The sequence below is a fragment of the Xenopus laevis genome, chromosome 1L, assembly GCF_017654675.1.
Source record: "Xenopus laevis strain J_2021 chromosome 1L, Xenopus_laevis_v10.1, whole genome shotgun sequence".
Lineage (NCBI taxonomy): Eukaryota > Metazoa > Chordata > Amphibia > Anura > Pipidae > Xenopus > Xenopus laevis.
Genome location: NC_054371.1, coordinates 145,183,981 through 145,202,834, shown reverse-complemented (window position 1 = coordinate 145,202,834; position 18,854 = coordinate 145,183,981). Strand labels below are relative to the sequence as shown.

At 37.1% G+C, this 18,854-nt stretch overlaps 1 protein-coding gene across 2 annotated transcripts in view; it reads right to left on the bottom strand.

Moving 5' to 3' along the window:
- Positions 1-18,854, bottom strand: part of frmd3.L (FERM domain containing 3 L homeolog) — a 127,369-nt gene that overhangs the window by 29,992 nt on the left and 78,523 nt on the right. For both annotated transcript variants that reach the window (XM_041564402.1, XM_018258936.2), the window contains exons 4-5: positions 16,844-16,922; positions 1,430-1,527 (exon numbers count right to left, since the gene is read on the bottom strand). In XM_041564402.1, the coding sequence (XP_041420336.1) occupies positions 1,430-1,527; positions 16,844-16,922 (177 nt within the window). The remainder of the gene's footprint in view (positions 1-1,429; positions 1,528-16,843; positions 16,923-18,854) is intronic.

Below are 18,854 nucleotides of genomic sequence, written 5' to 3'. Positions count from 1 at the left end.
TCACTGACCCCTGCAGCCAAATTATTCATTTGTAAGGCTACAGTTTTATTGTTATTGTTATTACTTATCTTCCTATGTAGGCCCTCCACTATTCATATTTATGTATCTCTTTTCAAACCACTGCCTGGTTACTGGGTTAAATAGGACCCTAACAGCCTGATAGCTGTTGAAATTCCAAACTGGAGAGCTGCTGAACAAAAACCTAAATAATTCAGATACTGCAAATAATAACAAATAAGAAACAGTTGCAAATTGTCACAGAATAGCATTCTATACTAAAAAGTTAATTAAGCTGAGTAAAGTATTACCATAAGAATAATGAGCCATATACCCTCCGCTCTTTGGTGTGGACGACCAAGTAATGCAAGTTGGCAGAGCCTAAAGAAGTGCTAATTGTGTTCCTGATCCTGGACACCTCTCAAACTACTCTCCTCTTCTAGTTCTCTGCCAAAGATTTTCCACTGTTCTTGTTCCAAACAATGTTCTTAGGTGAATGTCACACTCGCCTAGTCTCAAATTAGCCTTATACAAGTAAAGTGAGTACAAGTAAAGGCAAGTAAAGTATTGCCATAAGAATAATGGGCCATATATCCTCCGCTCTTTGGTGTGAACCACTGAGTATGTTGGCAGAGCCAAAGGAAGTGCTAATTGTGTTCGGGGTAATTGTGGAGACACTTTGGAAGTAATTAAACAGATACAAGACTTGATCCATATCTGGTAACCCACAGGAACGAACTATCTCCTTTTAAATAATGAACATGTCATTTTAGGTGATCAACCCCTTTAATGGTTTAAACTTTGCTAGGGTCCCTTGAAGGTCCTCCTTATCATAATAAGACTAATATAGAAAATATAGAAAATACCAGTATAGCACTTACTCGGCCATAGTTCCAAGAGTATTTAGCACAGCAAATACATATTCATCAAAAATCTTACTTATCTTGAAATTGGGGTTTCATGTGTATGTAGGACAGCAAATTGTCATTCTTCCCAGTTATGCCCCTAGCTGGCCTTAAAGGTGAGCCCCTCCTGACACTGCTCCATGCTCCCTAAGGAAAACACTGATCCAGGGCCAAAGCTAGGGGAAGGCAAAAGAGGCACATACTGGGGGTGCAACTGGGGGGGCGCTGGGCACGTACCCAATCTTTCTGTCCTTAATTTGGCCATCTATAATTTCAGTCCCTACCTGGCTGAGGGAGCGTCAATGTAAAGCATTTCACCGTCGGACACTGCATTGCCGCTTGTTACTCCCCCTCATCCTCTACTCCTCACCACACTCGTCAAGACATCAATCCACAATAAGAGCAGTGTTACAGTAGCGGCGCATATAATGATTTGGAGACATCCAATAGCATCAGTAATCACAGTTTTTACAGAATGGCTTCCTAATGTAATTTCATGACAAATTGGACATTCATGTTATTCTTACCTTGCACAATACAGGCACCCAGAAAAGCAGCATCAGCAAAACAGCAAAGTAGCCGACCATGAAAAATGTCTCGTTTGATTTGTAAATACAAAAGATACCTGAAAATAAATACATCGATCATTATTAAAAAAGTAAGCCGTTTGTGTTGAATTTGTAAACAACACAACTTGCAAGGAAACAACAGCTGGAAAAATTATGGAGTTCACCGGTCAAAATTTTGGAAAACCATCCCCATTAAAAGATGTTTGTAGTTTTAAATGTCTCTTTTTTAATGTTTTTATATTGTTTTCAATACTTTAAATGACTCGATTCTATGATTCAGGTGGATTCCATAAACAAACAGGTTCAATGGGTGCATCATCTTTATAAGGAATGCGCATATGCATGACGCAGAATTTAATTGTATATCTGTTAAATTTAATTTTAAGTAATAGTCACCTAAATTAAAGGTCATTTAAAGAAGCAGTATACCCCCAATTAAAACATTCTCCCAATTTAAACATTAGTTCAAGGAATAGGACTTGTGCTGTACATGCTTTTTTTATATATTTTTTTAATCAGAACATCTACATGGTTTTTGTTATTTCTTGCACTAAACAGGGACAAATCTGTTTATAATAATGATCATGCCTGAAGGTGTCATTTTGTTTCTCTAAGTAAACAAAAGTTGCCAAAACCACTAAAAAGCACATTACTCCTTTCTGCACAATTGTAATGCAAAATTACTATTTATATGCCTGAAGCAACCATAATTGCTAATTTTGCTGTTGACTTTTTCCTTTACTCTTTTCTTGCAGAACAACACAGATTGTTGCTGAAAAAAATATGTCTTTCCAAGTTGATATTTTTTGTACTGACAGTGGGACATTAGCCTAAAATGTGTTAAAGCTTCTCTCTCAGCACAATATTCTCTGTTCCACCAGCTGTTCCACAACTACAAAGCATTGCAAAGCATTATACAGTAGATCAGGGATCCCCAACCTTTACAACCTGTGAGCAACATTCAGAAGTAAAAGGAGTTGGGGAGCAACGCTAGCATGAAAAATGTTCCTGGGTGCCCAATAAGGGCTGTGATTGGCCATTTAGCAGCCCCTATTTCGATTGTCAGCCTACATTGAGGCTCTGTTTGGCAGTGCACCTGGTTTTCATACAACCAAAACTTGCCTCCAAGCCTGGAATTCAAAAATAAGCACTTGCTTTGAGGCCTCTGGGAGCAACATCCAAGGGGTTGGAGAGCAACATGTTGCCCACGAGATACTGGTTGGGGATCACTGCAGTAGATATTTCCAGACGTACTATCTCATGCTTTACCGCATATCCTCCAAATTTTTTTTGCGTGGTTGTGGCTCAGCAATTTAGTTAAAATTCCATTAGCCCACAGTCCTGTGTTCTAAAACATTGCTAGATTATCAAGTTTTGTTTAGTATTAATAAGACTTTATATGTCCTAAAAATACATCCCATAGCCAAATGGACAGATCTGTGTCTGTGAACAGTGAACCAAAATTTCTCGCCCATTTAGCCTGTGGGCCACTTGTAAGTTTAAAATGGAAGACTTGTAGCCAGCCTACCAAAAAGTGTGTCAGCTTTAGCAACTGCAAGTAAATTTTGCCATGTATTGGGTGAAACTGCCTGATGCCTCTGTCATTCCCGACTGAATGAAAAACCTATTTGTCCTGTATATGTGGCCAAACCAATGACTCCCCTCTTAAAAATACTTTTGGGTGAGGATTGCAATGGGGCATGGATGAAAATGAAAGATCATTTTAAAAAAGGACAGTGTTCTTTAATGGCTTAAATAACTGAATTATTTTAATAATGGACATGTAGCTGTGCTTTACTTCTATTAGAATTGCATATTAGAAAAAGGGAATGATTCAGTAGAAGTGACTGTACAAATAAGCTTTTTTTGGCATAATCATTCTCTTCTTGACATTTTGCCGTTCAGTTCAAGGTGTGAAAACCTTTCTTTTTGTTGGCATTTATTAAAGTTCTGCCCTTTTCATTTTGACTTTTCCATGGTCCATGTAAACTGAATGTGCTTTTTTTTCAGTTATTGTCAATTCAGACCTTCAGCTCAAACATCTGAAAGTTGCTGTTAATTTTTTAGAGGAGGCTGACACAAGCCTAGGCCCATGAAGTAGTAATGCAGGAGTCAGGTTGTAAAAGAGTTAAAAAAGCTTACATTTATTATCCATAATTAAGAAAACAGGCCTGACGCGTTTCATGTCTACCAAGGACACTTACTCATAGGCTCACAGCTTGTGCCAGCCTCTTTTGAAATTTTCCTGGTGTCTGACTCCCCTTGCTGAAGGTCTGAAGGCGTGTGCACCCGGGCCCAACGGTGACAGAGGTAAGCTCATATAGAACATTCTAAAATATAGTAGACACTGGTTAACCAATTTGTTAATTTTGTGGTCATGTAGAAATGGCAGAGGTCCCTTGAACCATTTGAAGATGTTAAAGGAACAGTAACATCAAAATGTTAGAATCAGAATTTAATTGTTTTAAAGTAATTAAAATATAATGCAGTGTTACTCTGAACTGGTAAAACTGCTGTGTTTGCTTCAGAAACACTACTATTGTTTCATTTTGACTTTTCCATGGTCCATGTAAACTGAATGTGCTTTTTTTTCAGTTATTGTCAATTCAGACCTTCAGCTCAAACATCTGAAAGTTGCTGTTAATTTTTTTCTTAAGGGCGTTGACTCATGTTAAACTGTAAAGTTTCCTTTCTTAGGGGGTGTCTAAGTCTCCCTAAAATTTCATTATTCTCCGCCTATATTTATTTCGTGCTGACTTGCCTTGCAACTTCACCAAATGCTTTTCAGATTTAGGCAAGCATAGCTTCAATAAAGAAAACTGTAACAACTCGCCCTGGTGGTCTAGTGGGCCGGTCTGCATGACTACTCTTACTTCTGTGATCCTGACTCCTGCCTGGTAACCGACTATTCTAACTTCTGTAATCCGACCTGTGCCTGTTTGACTTTTCTGACTGACCTCCCGGCTTTGACCGTTGCCTGTCTGACTACGCTAGAATTCTGCCTGCAACGACCCGGCCTGTTTGACTACAATTCGTCTAATCCTTGCCCAAAGACTTTTCTTGACAATCGTGCCCCACTGCTTGCCCAGAACCTTCACTTGGCTCTCTTAATAAGACCTGGTGGCATCCAATTAGCCGAGGGCTCCTCCCGAGATGAAAGGCGGCTGTTAAAGGCAGAAGCAAGAGCCGAGACCAGGGAGCTTAGCATTGATTCTGGGTGCCTATTCGTGACAAAAACATTTACATCTGCCTATATCACTGCATAGATAATCTCTTACTAATGTCTGTTCCTGTTCTTCTCAACTAAGGGGGTTATTTATCAAAGGTTGAGTTGCTTTTTTTTCCACGAAAAATTTGTGTTTTCAAGGGTATTTTTAGTCAAAAATCCAAGTTTTTTTTTTAAAAAACTATTCTTCTATTCTATTTTTTTTTTTCAAAAACTAAATTTTTTTGAGATTTATTATACCCTGAATCTGGAAATAGTTCAAATCCGAAAATACTATAGTGTTTTTTGGTTTTATATTATGGTAATTCAAATAGTGACACCCTGGATTGTGGCCAATTGTATATAAGCTATTATTACTCAGTTATTTATGTTACTTTATAAAAATACAACATCTAAAACCTGTTGTAGTCATGTAGAAGGAAAACTTCAAAAGAGGCTGACACAAGCCTAGGCCCATGAAGTAGTAATGCAGGAGTCAGGTTGTAAAAGAGTTAAAAAAGCTTACATTTATTATCCATAATTAAGAAAACAGGCCTGACGCGTTTCATGTCTACCAAGGACACTTACTCATAGGCTCACAGCTTGTGCCAGCCTCTTTTGAAATTTTCCTGGTGTCTGACTCCCCTTGCTGAAGGTCTGAAGGCGTGTGCACCCGGGCCCAACGGTGACAGAGGTAAGCTCATATAGAACATTCTAAAATATAGTAGACACTGGTTAACCAATTTGTTAATTTTGTGGTCATGTAGAAATGGCAGAGGTCCCTTGAACCATTTGAAGATGTTAAAGGAACAGTAACATCAAAATGTTAGAATCAGAATTTAATTGTTTTAAAGTAATTAAAATATAATGCAGTGTTACTCTGAACTGGTAAAACTGCTGTGTTTGCTTCAGAAACACTACTATTGTTTATATAAATAAGCTGCTGTGTAGCAATGGGGGTGGTTATTCAAAGGAGAAAAGGCTCAAGTAACACAGCAGATAAGCTCTGTAGAACATAATGGTGTTATCTGTTATCCACTATTTATCCTGTGCCACACAGCAGCTTGTTTATATGAACTATAGTAGTGTTGCTGAAGCAAACAGATCAGTTTTACCAGTGCAGCGCAACGTTACATGGTATTTTCATTACTTTAAAACACTTTTATTTTTTGGTGTTACTGTTCCTTTAATAGCCTTCATAATGCTCAAGTTTTTTTCCAGTGGGTTTCGCTCGAAAACTCAATCAATTCGAGGGATTCAAGTTTTTTTCTGCCGAAAGCTCTAACAATTTGAGTTTTCAGTTTCTTCCCTCTAATTTTCTGATTTGAGTTTTTTACATACCAGTTTTTTCTTAAATCTGAAACCATTCGAGTTGTGAGTTCATTCAAGGTTTAAAAAAGCTCGAAATTTGATAAATAACCCCCCAAATGTACAGCAACCATTTTATTCCTGAACAAAGATAGATTTGTTCCTGTGGTTAAATCTTTGCTACTGTGTGTGACAAATCTCCCAAAAAAGTTCTTCAAATAGCATAAAACATATTACTCTCAGCAATCGGACTTAACTGCAGGAAATTGTCTCCCTTCACATTTTCTGTGTTTAAGTCAGATAACTGAGTAATTGGTTTTACCTGCGGCGATCTTAATGTTATGCTGTGGAAGATCTTTTTCAAGCGATTTGTCACTTGTGGTAGTGAACATTTACACCCCAGATGATAAATTTCCCCATGTGCCCTTACCCTTAATGATTAGGCCATACTATTTTGGTTTGAGGAGGCTTAGAATCCTCAGGCCTCCGTTAAAACCCAACTATGTACTGTATGCATTAATGCTTAACTAAAGTCTATTCACCAAAATGGATGCAACTGTGCATGCACTTTATCACAAATCGGGCACAGTTTTTTGCAATGAAAATAAAACTCATTATTTGTGGTCTACCTTTTGAAAACAGCATGTTTCTCAAATTTTAAAAAATACTTGAGAGAATAATTTTTCCTCAAGCAATTACGGTTTTGAATTCACTATTGTGAAGAGAAATTCTCAGGGTTGATGATGGGGGTTGGTTTTTAATTAAAATGCACTTGGCACTTTGATTTGTTGAAGTGAGCACTTTTGGGGATTAAAATAAAATAGATTTTGGATTATTTGTAGTAGTAAATGGTCACTAGTATTTTTATATGACACTTATGGAACAGAGTAAAAGTAGAGGGGACTAATCTGTCAGAGGAAATTTTAAAGATGCACTGGTCACTTTATAAATTGGTGGAATTGGTGAATTAAAATAGAGCATGGACCACTTGAGGTAGTTTAGTATATGGACACTTCCACTATGTATATGTCACTTTTTTTCGACACTCCTCCCGGATGGAAATAAAGATAAGATAGGTCATGGAACTATATTGTCCTACTATACCGGCTTAAAATAACCAAACAAAAAAATTTAAATAATAAAGGAAAAACAGAAATGTTGGATTTTTGGAAGCTTTTTATTACTATTATCATGTATTTATTGTAAATGAGGAGTTTTGGTGAAAAGTACATTTTTATACACTGTAACGAGTTTATAGTCTGTATTGACAATAAAGTATCCTTGTAATATTAAGCACATTTACATATTTAAATTAAACAAAAAGCTATCACATTAATGGATTGTGCTGTTGGTCTTTAATTTGGTGCTAATGTTAGTAAATATTTCTGCAAAACGCCTAGAAATATTTATGTAAATAGAAAATAGAAAATATATTTCACATATTTCAGACTATCATCTTCTACAGATTCTATCATGGCACAGTTCAGAGATAACCCTCATGAATAAAACATAGCCTTTACTTTACATAAACATTGCCTAGATTTTTTTTCTACAGCCCTGCTATGAAAAACAGTGATTTGCATTTATGATTTCTACACTTTTATTTTGACTTATTTTTGTCTTAATAAATATTATATGTGACTTATAAATACAGCATTATAAGTATTAGCACAGATGAAAAGATATTGCTGTGTTATGCACCATACAATGAGACAGGGTTCATTGGAAACCCGTGGAACTGTCAGAATACAAAGACTGGTTCAAATGTGACACCGGCCATGGCTGCATGTTAGAACATACTACATTATTTATGTCAATAAGTTATTTATAGTAGCAGGTTTTATATTATATATATGTTATAGTGACACTTTTCAAAACAAAAGAGGAGCATTTTTGACTTGTGTGTAATAGAGATGTACCGAATCCGCTATTTTAGGATTCAGCTGAATCCCAAATCCTTTGTGAAAGATTTGGCTGAATAGCAAATAGAATTTGAACCATAATTTGCATATGTAAATTAGGGACAAATGGGGGAAGGAGAACCGCTCACTGGGAGCACGAATAAAACATTTTTAACTTCCTTGTTGTGTGAAAAAAAGCGTTTTTTGTTTTTTTTTGGATTCAGATTCAGTTCGGCCAGGCACTTGGATTCGACTGAATCCTGCTGAAAAACGCAGAATCTTGGCCAAATCCCTGTCTTATATGTAAACTTTTACCACCAACAAGTGTCAGACCATATTGTACCTAGATTGTTCCAAAGAACCAAATAATCAGCACTCTAGTCAAAAGGATGCTTTCTTTTTTTTTTTTTTCAACTTTCTGTTTATTAAAGTTAACACAAGAGTTTGACAGACTGCAATATTATGTTTTGTTCATACATACAACAATAAAAGTCTTTACTGAAATACAATCTCGTCAATCTCATTATATCACGTGTATAAACCTTTTTGTGTGTTAACCATTTTTTTCCCCTTTATTGTATAAAAGGGGAAAAAGAGGGGGGAAAGGGTGGGGGGGAGGGGGTTGAGTAAGACCTTTCGGTGGTTGAGAAATTACGGGATGCTTTCTTTTTTTTAAATGTAAAGCTCCCCATAGACGCGACGATTCTTCTTGGCGAATGGCCGATTTTAGGGAAGTCCGACCAATCCTTCGGAATTATCGTGCGGTTAGTGGGATTCGAACGATCGTACATCTTATGATTTTTCGGCCAACATCTGTCAGGAAATTGATCGGCCAGGTTAAAAAATCTTTGTCGGTCCCAGTGCAATCTATCTATGTTGCAGGGCCAAGCAGGCAGCTCCCCTTTGTTTTCCTAGCAAATTGGTCTTTTTAGTAGATGGTCAACGTACGATCGTTCCAAGAAAATCGTGGTCTCACAATGAGGATCGGATCTTTTAAAAATCTCAACATCTATGGCCAGCTTAACAAGGTGGAAAGGATACAGTTGAGGTAAAAGTGGTATAATAACCCCACACTATGATCAAATAGTATATAATGTTGTATTGTAAAAAAACAAATAGTAATTTTACTAGCATTATATATATTTATAAGGCTGAGGCTAGCAAAAGCACAGTGGTCCTGAGGCTATATCAAATGAAGGAACTATAGAATGAACACGCACTCCTGCGACATAGGCCTATGATAACATATCTCTAGATATGAAACGCGTTAGGACTTTTTGATCTTAACCTATGGAATAAAGAATAAAAATTTATTCAACCTGGTGTGTTGCAGGAGTGCATCCTCATTCTACAATTTCCTTGCATCTCACCCCAAGCTACGGGTTCGGGGCACTGCACCACCTTCCTGCATCAGTGAATGCAAATTAACCTGCCGAGAATGCTGAAACCCTTAAAGGAAAACTATACCCCCAAAATGAACACTTAAGCAACAGATAGTTCATATCATATTAAGTGGCATATTAAACAATCTCACCAAACTGGAATATATATTTAAGTAAATATTGCCCTTTTACATCTCTTGCCTTGAGCCACCATTTCGTGATGGTCTCTGTGCTGCCTCAGAGATCACCTGACCAGAAATACTTCAACTCTAACTGTAACAGGAAGAAGTGTGGAAGCAAAAGACACAACTGTGTCTGTTAATTGGCTCATGTGACCTAACATGTATGGTTTGTTGGTATGTTTGTGAGTACAGTTAATCCTACGATCTCAGGGGGCGGCCCTTATTTTTTAAAATGGCAATTTTCTATTTATGATTACCCAATGGCACATACTACTAGAAAAATATATTATTATGAAAATGGTTTATTTACATGAAGCAGGGTTTTACATATGAGCTGTTTTATGCAATATCTTTTTATAGAGACCTACATTGTTTGGGGGGTATAGTTTTCCTTTAAGAGACGGACCTGGGGCCACACACCCAGGTCAAGTTCTATGCCGAGTGAGCTTTGGTTCTTTGTTAGACTTTTGGAGCTTTCACTTTTGGATAGAGCCGCGTATTTTTTCTCTTGTTTGTGCTCACCGTATATCAAATGAGTACAGCAAAACAAACTACTGCAAAATTTATCTCTAAACCCAATACAGGTATGGGATGTATTACCTGGACGGATTGGGACCTGGGGTTTTCCAGATAAGGATCTTTCCGTAATTTGGATCAACATACCTTCAATCTACTAAATATTATTTAAACATTAAATAATTGTTTTCCACCAATTTAAATCCATGCAGCTAAGTTACCATCATGTACAAGGTACTGTTTTATTATCAAAGAGAAAAAAATAAATCACACATCATAAAATTAAAATCATATTCTTAAAATGTACTTTATGGGAAATACTGTAGCCTTTCCTTAATTCACAGCTTTCTGGACAACAGGTTTTCTGATATGGGGATACTTCCTTAATTCTGTAATTTACTGATATTTACCATCACCTTGCAAAACTAGAATTGGAACAGTAAACCTAAGAAGGGATTTGACAGCTTTGGCATAGATGACAACAAAAAGACAAAAACATAAAATGCTTTTGTTAGCCTTTTTGCTTTAAACTATGAGTCTGAGAAACATTATGAAACCCTCCTGTTAAAACTATCTCAAGACAATGAAGTAAAGCTTTCTCAGAAGTAATCAATTTTGTTGCCTGTGAGCAAGAAATGTAAAACATATTAATGATACCTATTATGTATGCTCTGTTTCAAGTGATAAAAATATCTACAGGAGAGTAAACAACGAAAATAAGACAATATGACCATACAGCACAGAGAAACCAGGGATAACATGGAGATCATTTATTAGTGGTTCACTATGTATCCTTCTAGAGCTACTGCAGAAATGATTCTTAGTACAAAACTATCATGAGAGTTTATGAGAAATTACTGGCATGATATATAATATATTTAAGTGTGAAAAAGTTTGAAATGCATAGGCTTTCCTAATGTTGCAAACAGCCAGCAGTAGAAAGAAAGCTGGCGTGCCCATACTATTATTTGTAGCCGTAAAAAAAAATTTTTTAGTAGCCCAGTAAAATACGTACAGCATTTCTAAGATAGGGTTGACACCTTTTTTCAAAAAAAAACTTTCCTACATTCTTTGCTTTCTTCCTTATTAATAGCATCGGTATCAAGTTACATTTTTTTTTGTTCAGGACGGTAAAATACCATACAAGTGGTAACCCTTTTTATTGTTATAAAAATCTGGGGTTTCAAAGCCAAAAGCTACTATGGTAACAGTTTCCATGTTAACAGAAATAAGGGTGCCATGGTTTCCACCTTGATTACCATGGTAGCTCTCTTTTTATCTCTGTCACTTGCTCTGTTGTTGCCGCCGTCTCCATGACAATGATTTGTAGTTGTTAGTAAAGTTTCTGTGCCAACCATGATTGCCATAGCTAGAATGGGTTCTATGTTATATCATATGTCACCATGATCTCCATGGGTGTGGACATACATGGTTTCCATGGCAGCAATCTTTATTGTATCCATGGAAATAGTCTTTACTGCATTGGTTTCCACTGGCAGATGTCATAATGGTTTCCATGGCAACTATCATGATAATCTCTCCATACAGTATATATGATTTTCATTGCAGTGGTTTCCACAGACTCCATGAGTGGTCATAATGGCCCCTATCACTATGGTTTCCATGGAAACTATGCAATGTAGTATAAAGAAGTCAGGTATATATTTTCTCTGAAAAAAAACAGCTTTACATGTTGTTAGCTATTAGCTCTTATGTAGACGAGAAAAGTTTATTGCGGTTGCCCTAACTAGGAAACTTATTATTGTCTTTGACTTCAAATGTATTATGGAGATGGAACATAATTTATAAAAATGGGCCAGAATTTCTTCTCAGTCACATTGAACTGCTCTGTTAAATTTTCACCTCACTCATGGTCTGGGAGGGGCCCTCCTTCCCTTGTACCACACTTGCCTCAACAGCCATTTTGCCATAATGGTGGCTTTCTCAAAAGAAAACTTCTATACAATATACTGTATATGTCTATACGTCTACTGTATGTAGCCAATATCCACCTAGACAGATTGCCACTATCACAGCATTAATCCTCACACAGAAATGATAAGTCCGTGCAGTTTTGAATTTAAATAACTCTTACATTGGAACTCTGAATGACTCTGTAAATGTGCTAACGTGCTGTTATGAAACATCAACATATGGAATGTAAACATGTTTCAATATAAAAGTAATATTTAAAATGTTCAACATTAGTTTGAATCTAATTGGCAAACTGATGATTGTGGGTTTTGTCCGCAATGCTACATAAGTGGGGGAGGCCTTCCTCTGTAGTGGAACACAGAGCCCTAAAGGACCTTGCACATTATTAAGCCTAAAACACAACATTTTTCTGTCTGCTAACCAGTGTTTATACAAATCATATTCTTAAGCTGGTCATTCAAGGCTGATCTGCTTGTAAGCAGATCGGGGCCCAAGCTGTGCTTAACTGGGCTGATCTGATTGTTGGCCCTAGAGAATGATCATTCTAACATGAGAACATGGTTACTTTGTTCTGATCACTGTCCACCTAGACAGAACAGCAAAGAAAACTGTGTACTAAGTAAACCATCCCCATGTGTCCAAAATCTGTTCTCTTGTGTCAAAATGCTTCTAGCAAGTCACACTTTCCACCTCTCCAACAACAATAAAAATCTACTCCCGTGTGTCTAACTACACCTGTACCTTATCACTGCTGCAACACAGAAAGTCTCATTGCTTTCCCATGTGGCTCACAGCTCAGAAAAACAGCCTTCCCTCAATTCCCCTGAGCATTTAATCTTTCCTTCCATAATCACAACCTGTTTATCAGATGAATCTCCTTTCTGTAAGACTCTTCCCCACTGTTTCAGCATTTCTCATCATTACAATGCTTGCAATACTTGCTCACAAATTCATTTGGGTGCTTAACTATCACCAGATATGTTGTTATAATGCTCTTCAACTGATGGTATGTGTATCTAATACAAGTAATTAAAAAATAAACAACTGGACTTGCTGAGTAATTATTGAAGACGTTTCACTGCTCATCCGAGCAGCTTCATCCGTTCAACTGACTGGTGTGGGAGGTTTTCGGCATATAAACACTTCCACCAATCCAATCACAACGGCATACTGTAACTCTTCAGAGAGATGACATCTGAAATTCACAGAGATGTTGATTCTGTGTAGTTACTGTGATAGGATTACCAATGTGTCATGCAACTCCTAGAAACAGGTGTTACTTGTGAGAGTTGCATGAATGGATGTGTGAAGTGTTCTGAAATCACCGGGGTACAGATGTCAGAACAGCATTGTATATAGCAGACAGGTGGTGTCGAAGGCCCCGCCTCTGTTCAAGGATAGTTTCTCCACCTTGACATAAATTGCCTCTTCCACACCTCTTTCAAACCAGCGGTCTTCTTTATCCAAGATTTTCCATTGTCTTTTAGGTGTAGAAAGACAGCCAAATTTTGCCCTGTAGAGTTTGCCCTCCTATGCTGAGCCACTTGCTTGGTGAGCAGTTGCTTTGTCTCTCCAATGTATAGATCAGTGCACTCCTCGCTACACTGGACTGCGTATACCACATTGCTTTGTTTTTCTTTAGGTGTTGGATCCTTTGGGTGTACCAGTTTTTGTCTCAGTGTGTTGCTATGTTTGAAAAACACAGGGACGTGGTGTTTGTTGAAAATATTCCGGAGTTTCTCCGACACTCCAGCTACATATGGGATGACTATGTTTTGCCTACTACTTTGTTTTGTCTCTGGGCAGTTATTTCTTTTGGTGTTCCTGTTGGGCTTGGTTGCTGCTGTTTTGACAAAGGCCCTGTCTGGGTAGCCACACACTTTCAAAGCTTCTCTGAGATGTTTACACTCCTTGTCCTTGGACTCTGTATCAGTTGCCACACATTCCGCCCTGTGGTGCAAAGTTCTAATGACACCCAGTTTGTGTTCCAGCGGATGGTGGGAATCGAACAACAGATATTGATCCTTATGAGTGGGTTTCCTGTATACTTCTGTTTTCAAGTTACCCCCCTCTTGGATGCATATCAAACAGTCCAAACAGGGAAGTTTGTTCCCGTGGAACAAGTTGTTCCCTTGTGAACTTGATGTTATTGTCCACTAAGTTCATGTGTTCTGTAAAGGCTGCCACTTCATTGGATCTGATTTTTAACCCAAGTGTCATCCACATATCTGAACCAGTGACGCGGTGTAGTTCCCTGGAATGTAAGTAAGGCCCTTCTTTCCACTTCCTCCATGTACAAGTTAGATACAATGGGAGAGACTGGAGAACCAATTGCACAGCCCTGTTTTTGTCTATAAAAAAGGTTCTTGTACTTGAAGTATGTGGTGTTAAGTCACAAATCTAGCAACAAACATACTTGGTTAGGATTGAGCTTTGCTCTGCTGCTGAGGGTGTTATCTTGCTGCAGTCAATTTCTTACAGTCTCAATTGCCTGTCGTAGGTATACATGTGAACAATGAAGTGACATCATATGATACCATTGTTTCTTTTGCCTCTAGGGTAACACCATGAATCTTGGTTACAAAGTCTTTGGCGTTCTGGATATGATGTACTGTATTGCCTACCAACGGGGCTAAGATGACGAGAACTTCCCACACCAGTCAGTTGAACTAAGAAGCTGCTCGGGTTAGCAGTGAAACGTCTTCAATAATTACTCAGCAAGTCCAGTTGTTTATTTTTGAATTACTTGTATTAGATATACCATGACCTGGATGAATGAAAATCCTCATAGTCATGATGGTATGTGTGTTTCCAAATTACTACGGTAATTTTCTTGGAAAAGCAGTGCTAACAAAACTTCGGCGAACCCTTAAAATAAATGGGAATTACATAGAAGTAGAACACAGGCATGATTATCATACTATGTCATAATTAAATTTCTTATGCCAAATTCCACTAATTTATTAGATGTGACAAGCATTATTCTGTGTACTGCGAAAGTTAGGTAAATCAGAGTCAAATCAATATGAGTAACATTAACCAAAATTTCCTGAAAAATGTTCACTGTGCACTTACATATTGCTGAGATGACAATAAAACTTGACTTGCACTTATTTCAGTGTGTTGCCACTAATCAATAGTATTCTCACACTACCAAGAAAAAGACATTCTCTGGAACTTTACAAATAGGTTTGTTTACTTTCTGCCTAAAACATATTTATATTTAATGAATAAAACATTTTGTCGCTGACTTAGTTCTCTTCCCCTTATTGGGAATAGTAACATGTAAACTTCCTTTATATCCAATTAGGATTTTTCCTGAAACAGCATCCACACTTGCGATTAGTAATTGTGGTACATTCTTATGTCTTCATAACTGGCTCACTAATTCATTGTAGCAATTAATGCTCTCAAATGACACAACCACAAAGATCACATATACCTAGACTAAATTGAGGACTATCTAACTCAACCAGTAGCTCGTGAGCAACATGTTGCTCTCCAACCCCTTGGATGTTGCTCCCAGTGGCCTCAAAGCAGGAGCTTATTTTTCAATTCCAGGCTTGGAGGCAAGTTTAAGTTGCATAAAAAAACAATTGTAATGCCAAACAGAGCGTCAATGTAGGTTGACAAACCACATAGGGGCTACCAAATAGCCAATCTCGGCCCTTGTTTGGCACCCAAAGAACATTTTTCATGCTGGTGTTGCTCCCCAACTCCTTATACTTCTGAATGTTGCTCACGGGTTCAAAAGGTTGGGGATCCCTGATCTAACTGTTCAAAAGAAAGGCTGGATAAATATTAATAATATATTGCCACAAACATGGTTAGCCAGATAGTATCAATGCAACCTTGCATCATGAATTGCAATTGTTATTATTCTGTGCATTGCTTACCCACAGTAAATTAAGGGGCCAAACACAAGAAACCCCCCCCCCCAATTTCTATGCAAGTATTCAAAGTCATTCACCCATTCAAAATCTTACCCGTGATGCATAGTGCATATGGATAAAAAAGATCACAATTATTTTCCTTGCTGGAACTATTATTAAATCAGTACATATCTGTAGCATATCATGACAAATTTTATCAAATCAGCTCCGTAGTTTCATGTTTGTTTACCACATGATAAATGGAAGTATCTTTCGAAGAGTCGCCATCATGTAAAGAAAGAATATATTGAAGAGATCAAGACTGCGTGTGAAGGGAAGTAAAATAAAGCATTTTTGGATAATGAACTTGTTTGATTGTGTGGGTGCAACTCTAGAACAGGTAAATGAGGATTTAAGAAGAGATCAAGAAAACACACACAAACAAAATACACTGATACAACTGGACTCCAGTCCTCATTTCTTATACCTCTTTTCCTACATGTACATGAATAATTTGTCAGCAGTTTGCATTAATCCCTAAGTCAATAGGACTGTAGAGCTTCTTGAAAACCACTGTGCCAGTAAAGTAGCATTAAAAAAATTAAAGATCTACACACAGTAGGAGAATTGCTTTTACCTGAAGGGATTTTGTTAATTACAGAGTATCCTTGTCTTAAACTTGCACATAAAAGGACTTTGTCAACACTCTCTCTAACATTCTAAGCAAATAATCACTTTGTAAAGAATATCAAGTGACACAACAGATTTTTTTTTTTAAACATACTAGAAAATGGGTTATTCACACATAATGGCACTAATTGTGAATAGTGACTTTAAATTGACCATTTGCAAGTTATTGACTCTCTGTAGACCAAAATATTGTGAATATCACTAGAGGAGTCCTACATTAGCATAAAACATTATTACTTTTGCAATGATACAACCTGGAGAGAAAAGTTGTAACAGTGGTTTAATAATGGCTGGGTTTGACTGACACAACCAGGGGTTATAAATATTTTTTACTGAAGTATCAAATGTCTTTGATGTAACGTACATACAAATAGGAAATACCTGGTGAGCTCTTCTTTAATCTTCAATGGTTCGTGTGGGTAGAATTTCACTCTAAAGCACATGGTGTATGGTGGATGAGCTGAAACGTTATAAAAAATATATATAAAAAAAGCATGAAAACAGCAGCAAAGAACAGTTGGCTCAATGAAATGCAGGAGAGGTTTTTCATTAGTCAGTGAAATGGTCAGAACCCCGGTATCTGGAAGTGCAGTAACTAAATAAAAGCATGGCAAACATGCCCATGAACATATTCCAATAGCACTGGGGTCAGGGTGCAATGGTAGAAGCAGCTATGATAATGACTTTTATGTTATGCATAGACCGAGGTTTCAATTGCTATATACATAAATTACAGAGAAAGAAATAATAGGGCTGTCACTATGCATCGGTCATGTTCACAAAGCACTTACCTGTTTCTTTCACAATTAAAATATGTATAAGAAAAAGAAAATGGTTCCAGAAATGAAGGGCTGCCTTAAAGCATAATCCCTTCCCTTTGGAAACCTTTAGATTTGCTGTCAAATTCTTGTTGCATGCTGTCAAAGGAGAAAGGGAAACAATACACTGCCAGCCTACTTTCAACTGCAGCATAAATTATATTCAGCATGTAGTCCAAAACAGCCAGGGGGTCTTTGCCACTCCTAGGCAAATTGAAGTCTTAACAGTGTGTGACATCAGCTCATGTCAATCAGTGACTTCATTATCCTCAATGTACATGTGCTCATGTGGAGAAATCCTGAGCCATAATTTTAGAACTGTTGTAGTGGCTACTCAGAACCATTTAGAAAAAACATGACCTGCTGTTTCCAAATATATATAAATATAAGAGTTAGCTAGTACTTCCTCAATGATTAAAATAATTAATTAAAAGTAAAAATATAAATAAGAAGCCTGAGATAACTAGCTATATAGTAACAACGGGTGGATAGCTTATAGCTTAAATACTAATGTCCCCTTCTGGAGATGTTGCCCGAGATGTGCCGACTGTGTTGACTAGATGTCAGGCAAGCCTAGTACATAGCAATCCAGCATACACTGAGCAGGCTTTGACTGCCATTGCAAACAAGAATGTTGCCAATTATTAATACCAAGCTAAAGGGTGAGAAAAGTTGAGATGCCACCCCAGTCGTTTTGGCATTATCGTTACTGAGTGCCAGCAGCATCAATTCTGCATTTCTGTATTCCATTGTGAAAGGTGTTGCTAGGTAGTGTGAAAACCACTAGCAGTGAAAGTTAATACTAAGTAATGCATTTTCCTTGACGGATTATAATTTCCCCAGTCTACATTTAATACTATTCAAGATTATTTTTTTGTCTTAATTCTTAAATGTGATATTTTTAATTATACATGAATACTTCACCTTAGCCAACAAAAGCAAAGGGTTTCATCAGTAATCACCACACTGACCAAGCACCGGAAGACAAAAATAACATTACTCTGAAAGTAGCAATTCACTCTTGTAATCACATTTCATCGTATACGTGGTGTTTATTTGGAATAATTACAGACATTTTGACTTTTAAGACAGCTGGTGGCTGTGCGTGTAGTTAATATATTTAGATTCTGTCTCTGCCTTTTAGTTTTAAATGATTCAGTTAGCAAATAAAATAGTACAAATATAAGCAGAAAACAGCAAATAGCATCGGATTTTTTTAATTTCTCTGCATTTGGCACTGTTGCATGGCCCCCTAATTTATGATTATTGAAAGTGTCCCACTGAAGCGTAAAAAGTATTTTTTTAATTCATTCATTATTAATTAATTATTCATTTTCTGTGAAATTAATATTCTCTGCTATTATTTTATTACAGAGATGCCAAATTTTGTCTTTGTGCCCAAGAGGGTATATTAAGTAAGTAGGTTCTTAAAAAGTTAATGTGATCCTTCTACCTAGTTACTGCTGTATCTTTATAAAAGTATTTCACCAGCCTGGACCTTGGGAAATAACTTCTAGCAAAAAAACCCCCAAAACATTGGTGTACTTGATAAATTTGCATATTAGCAATGGCAT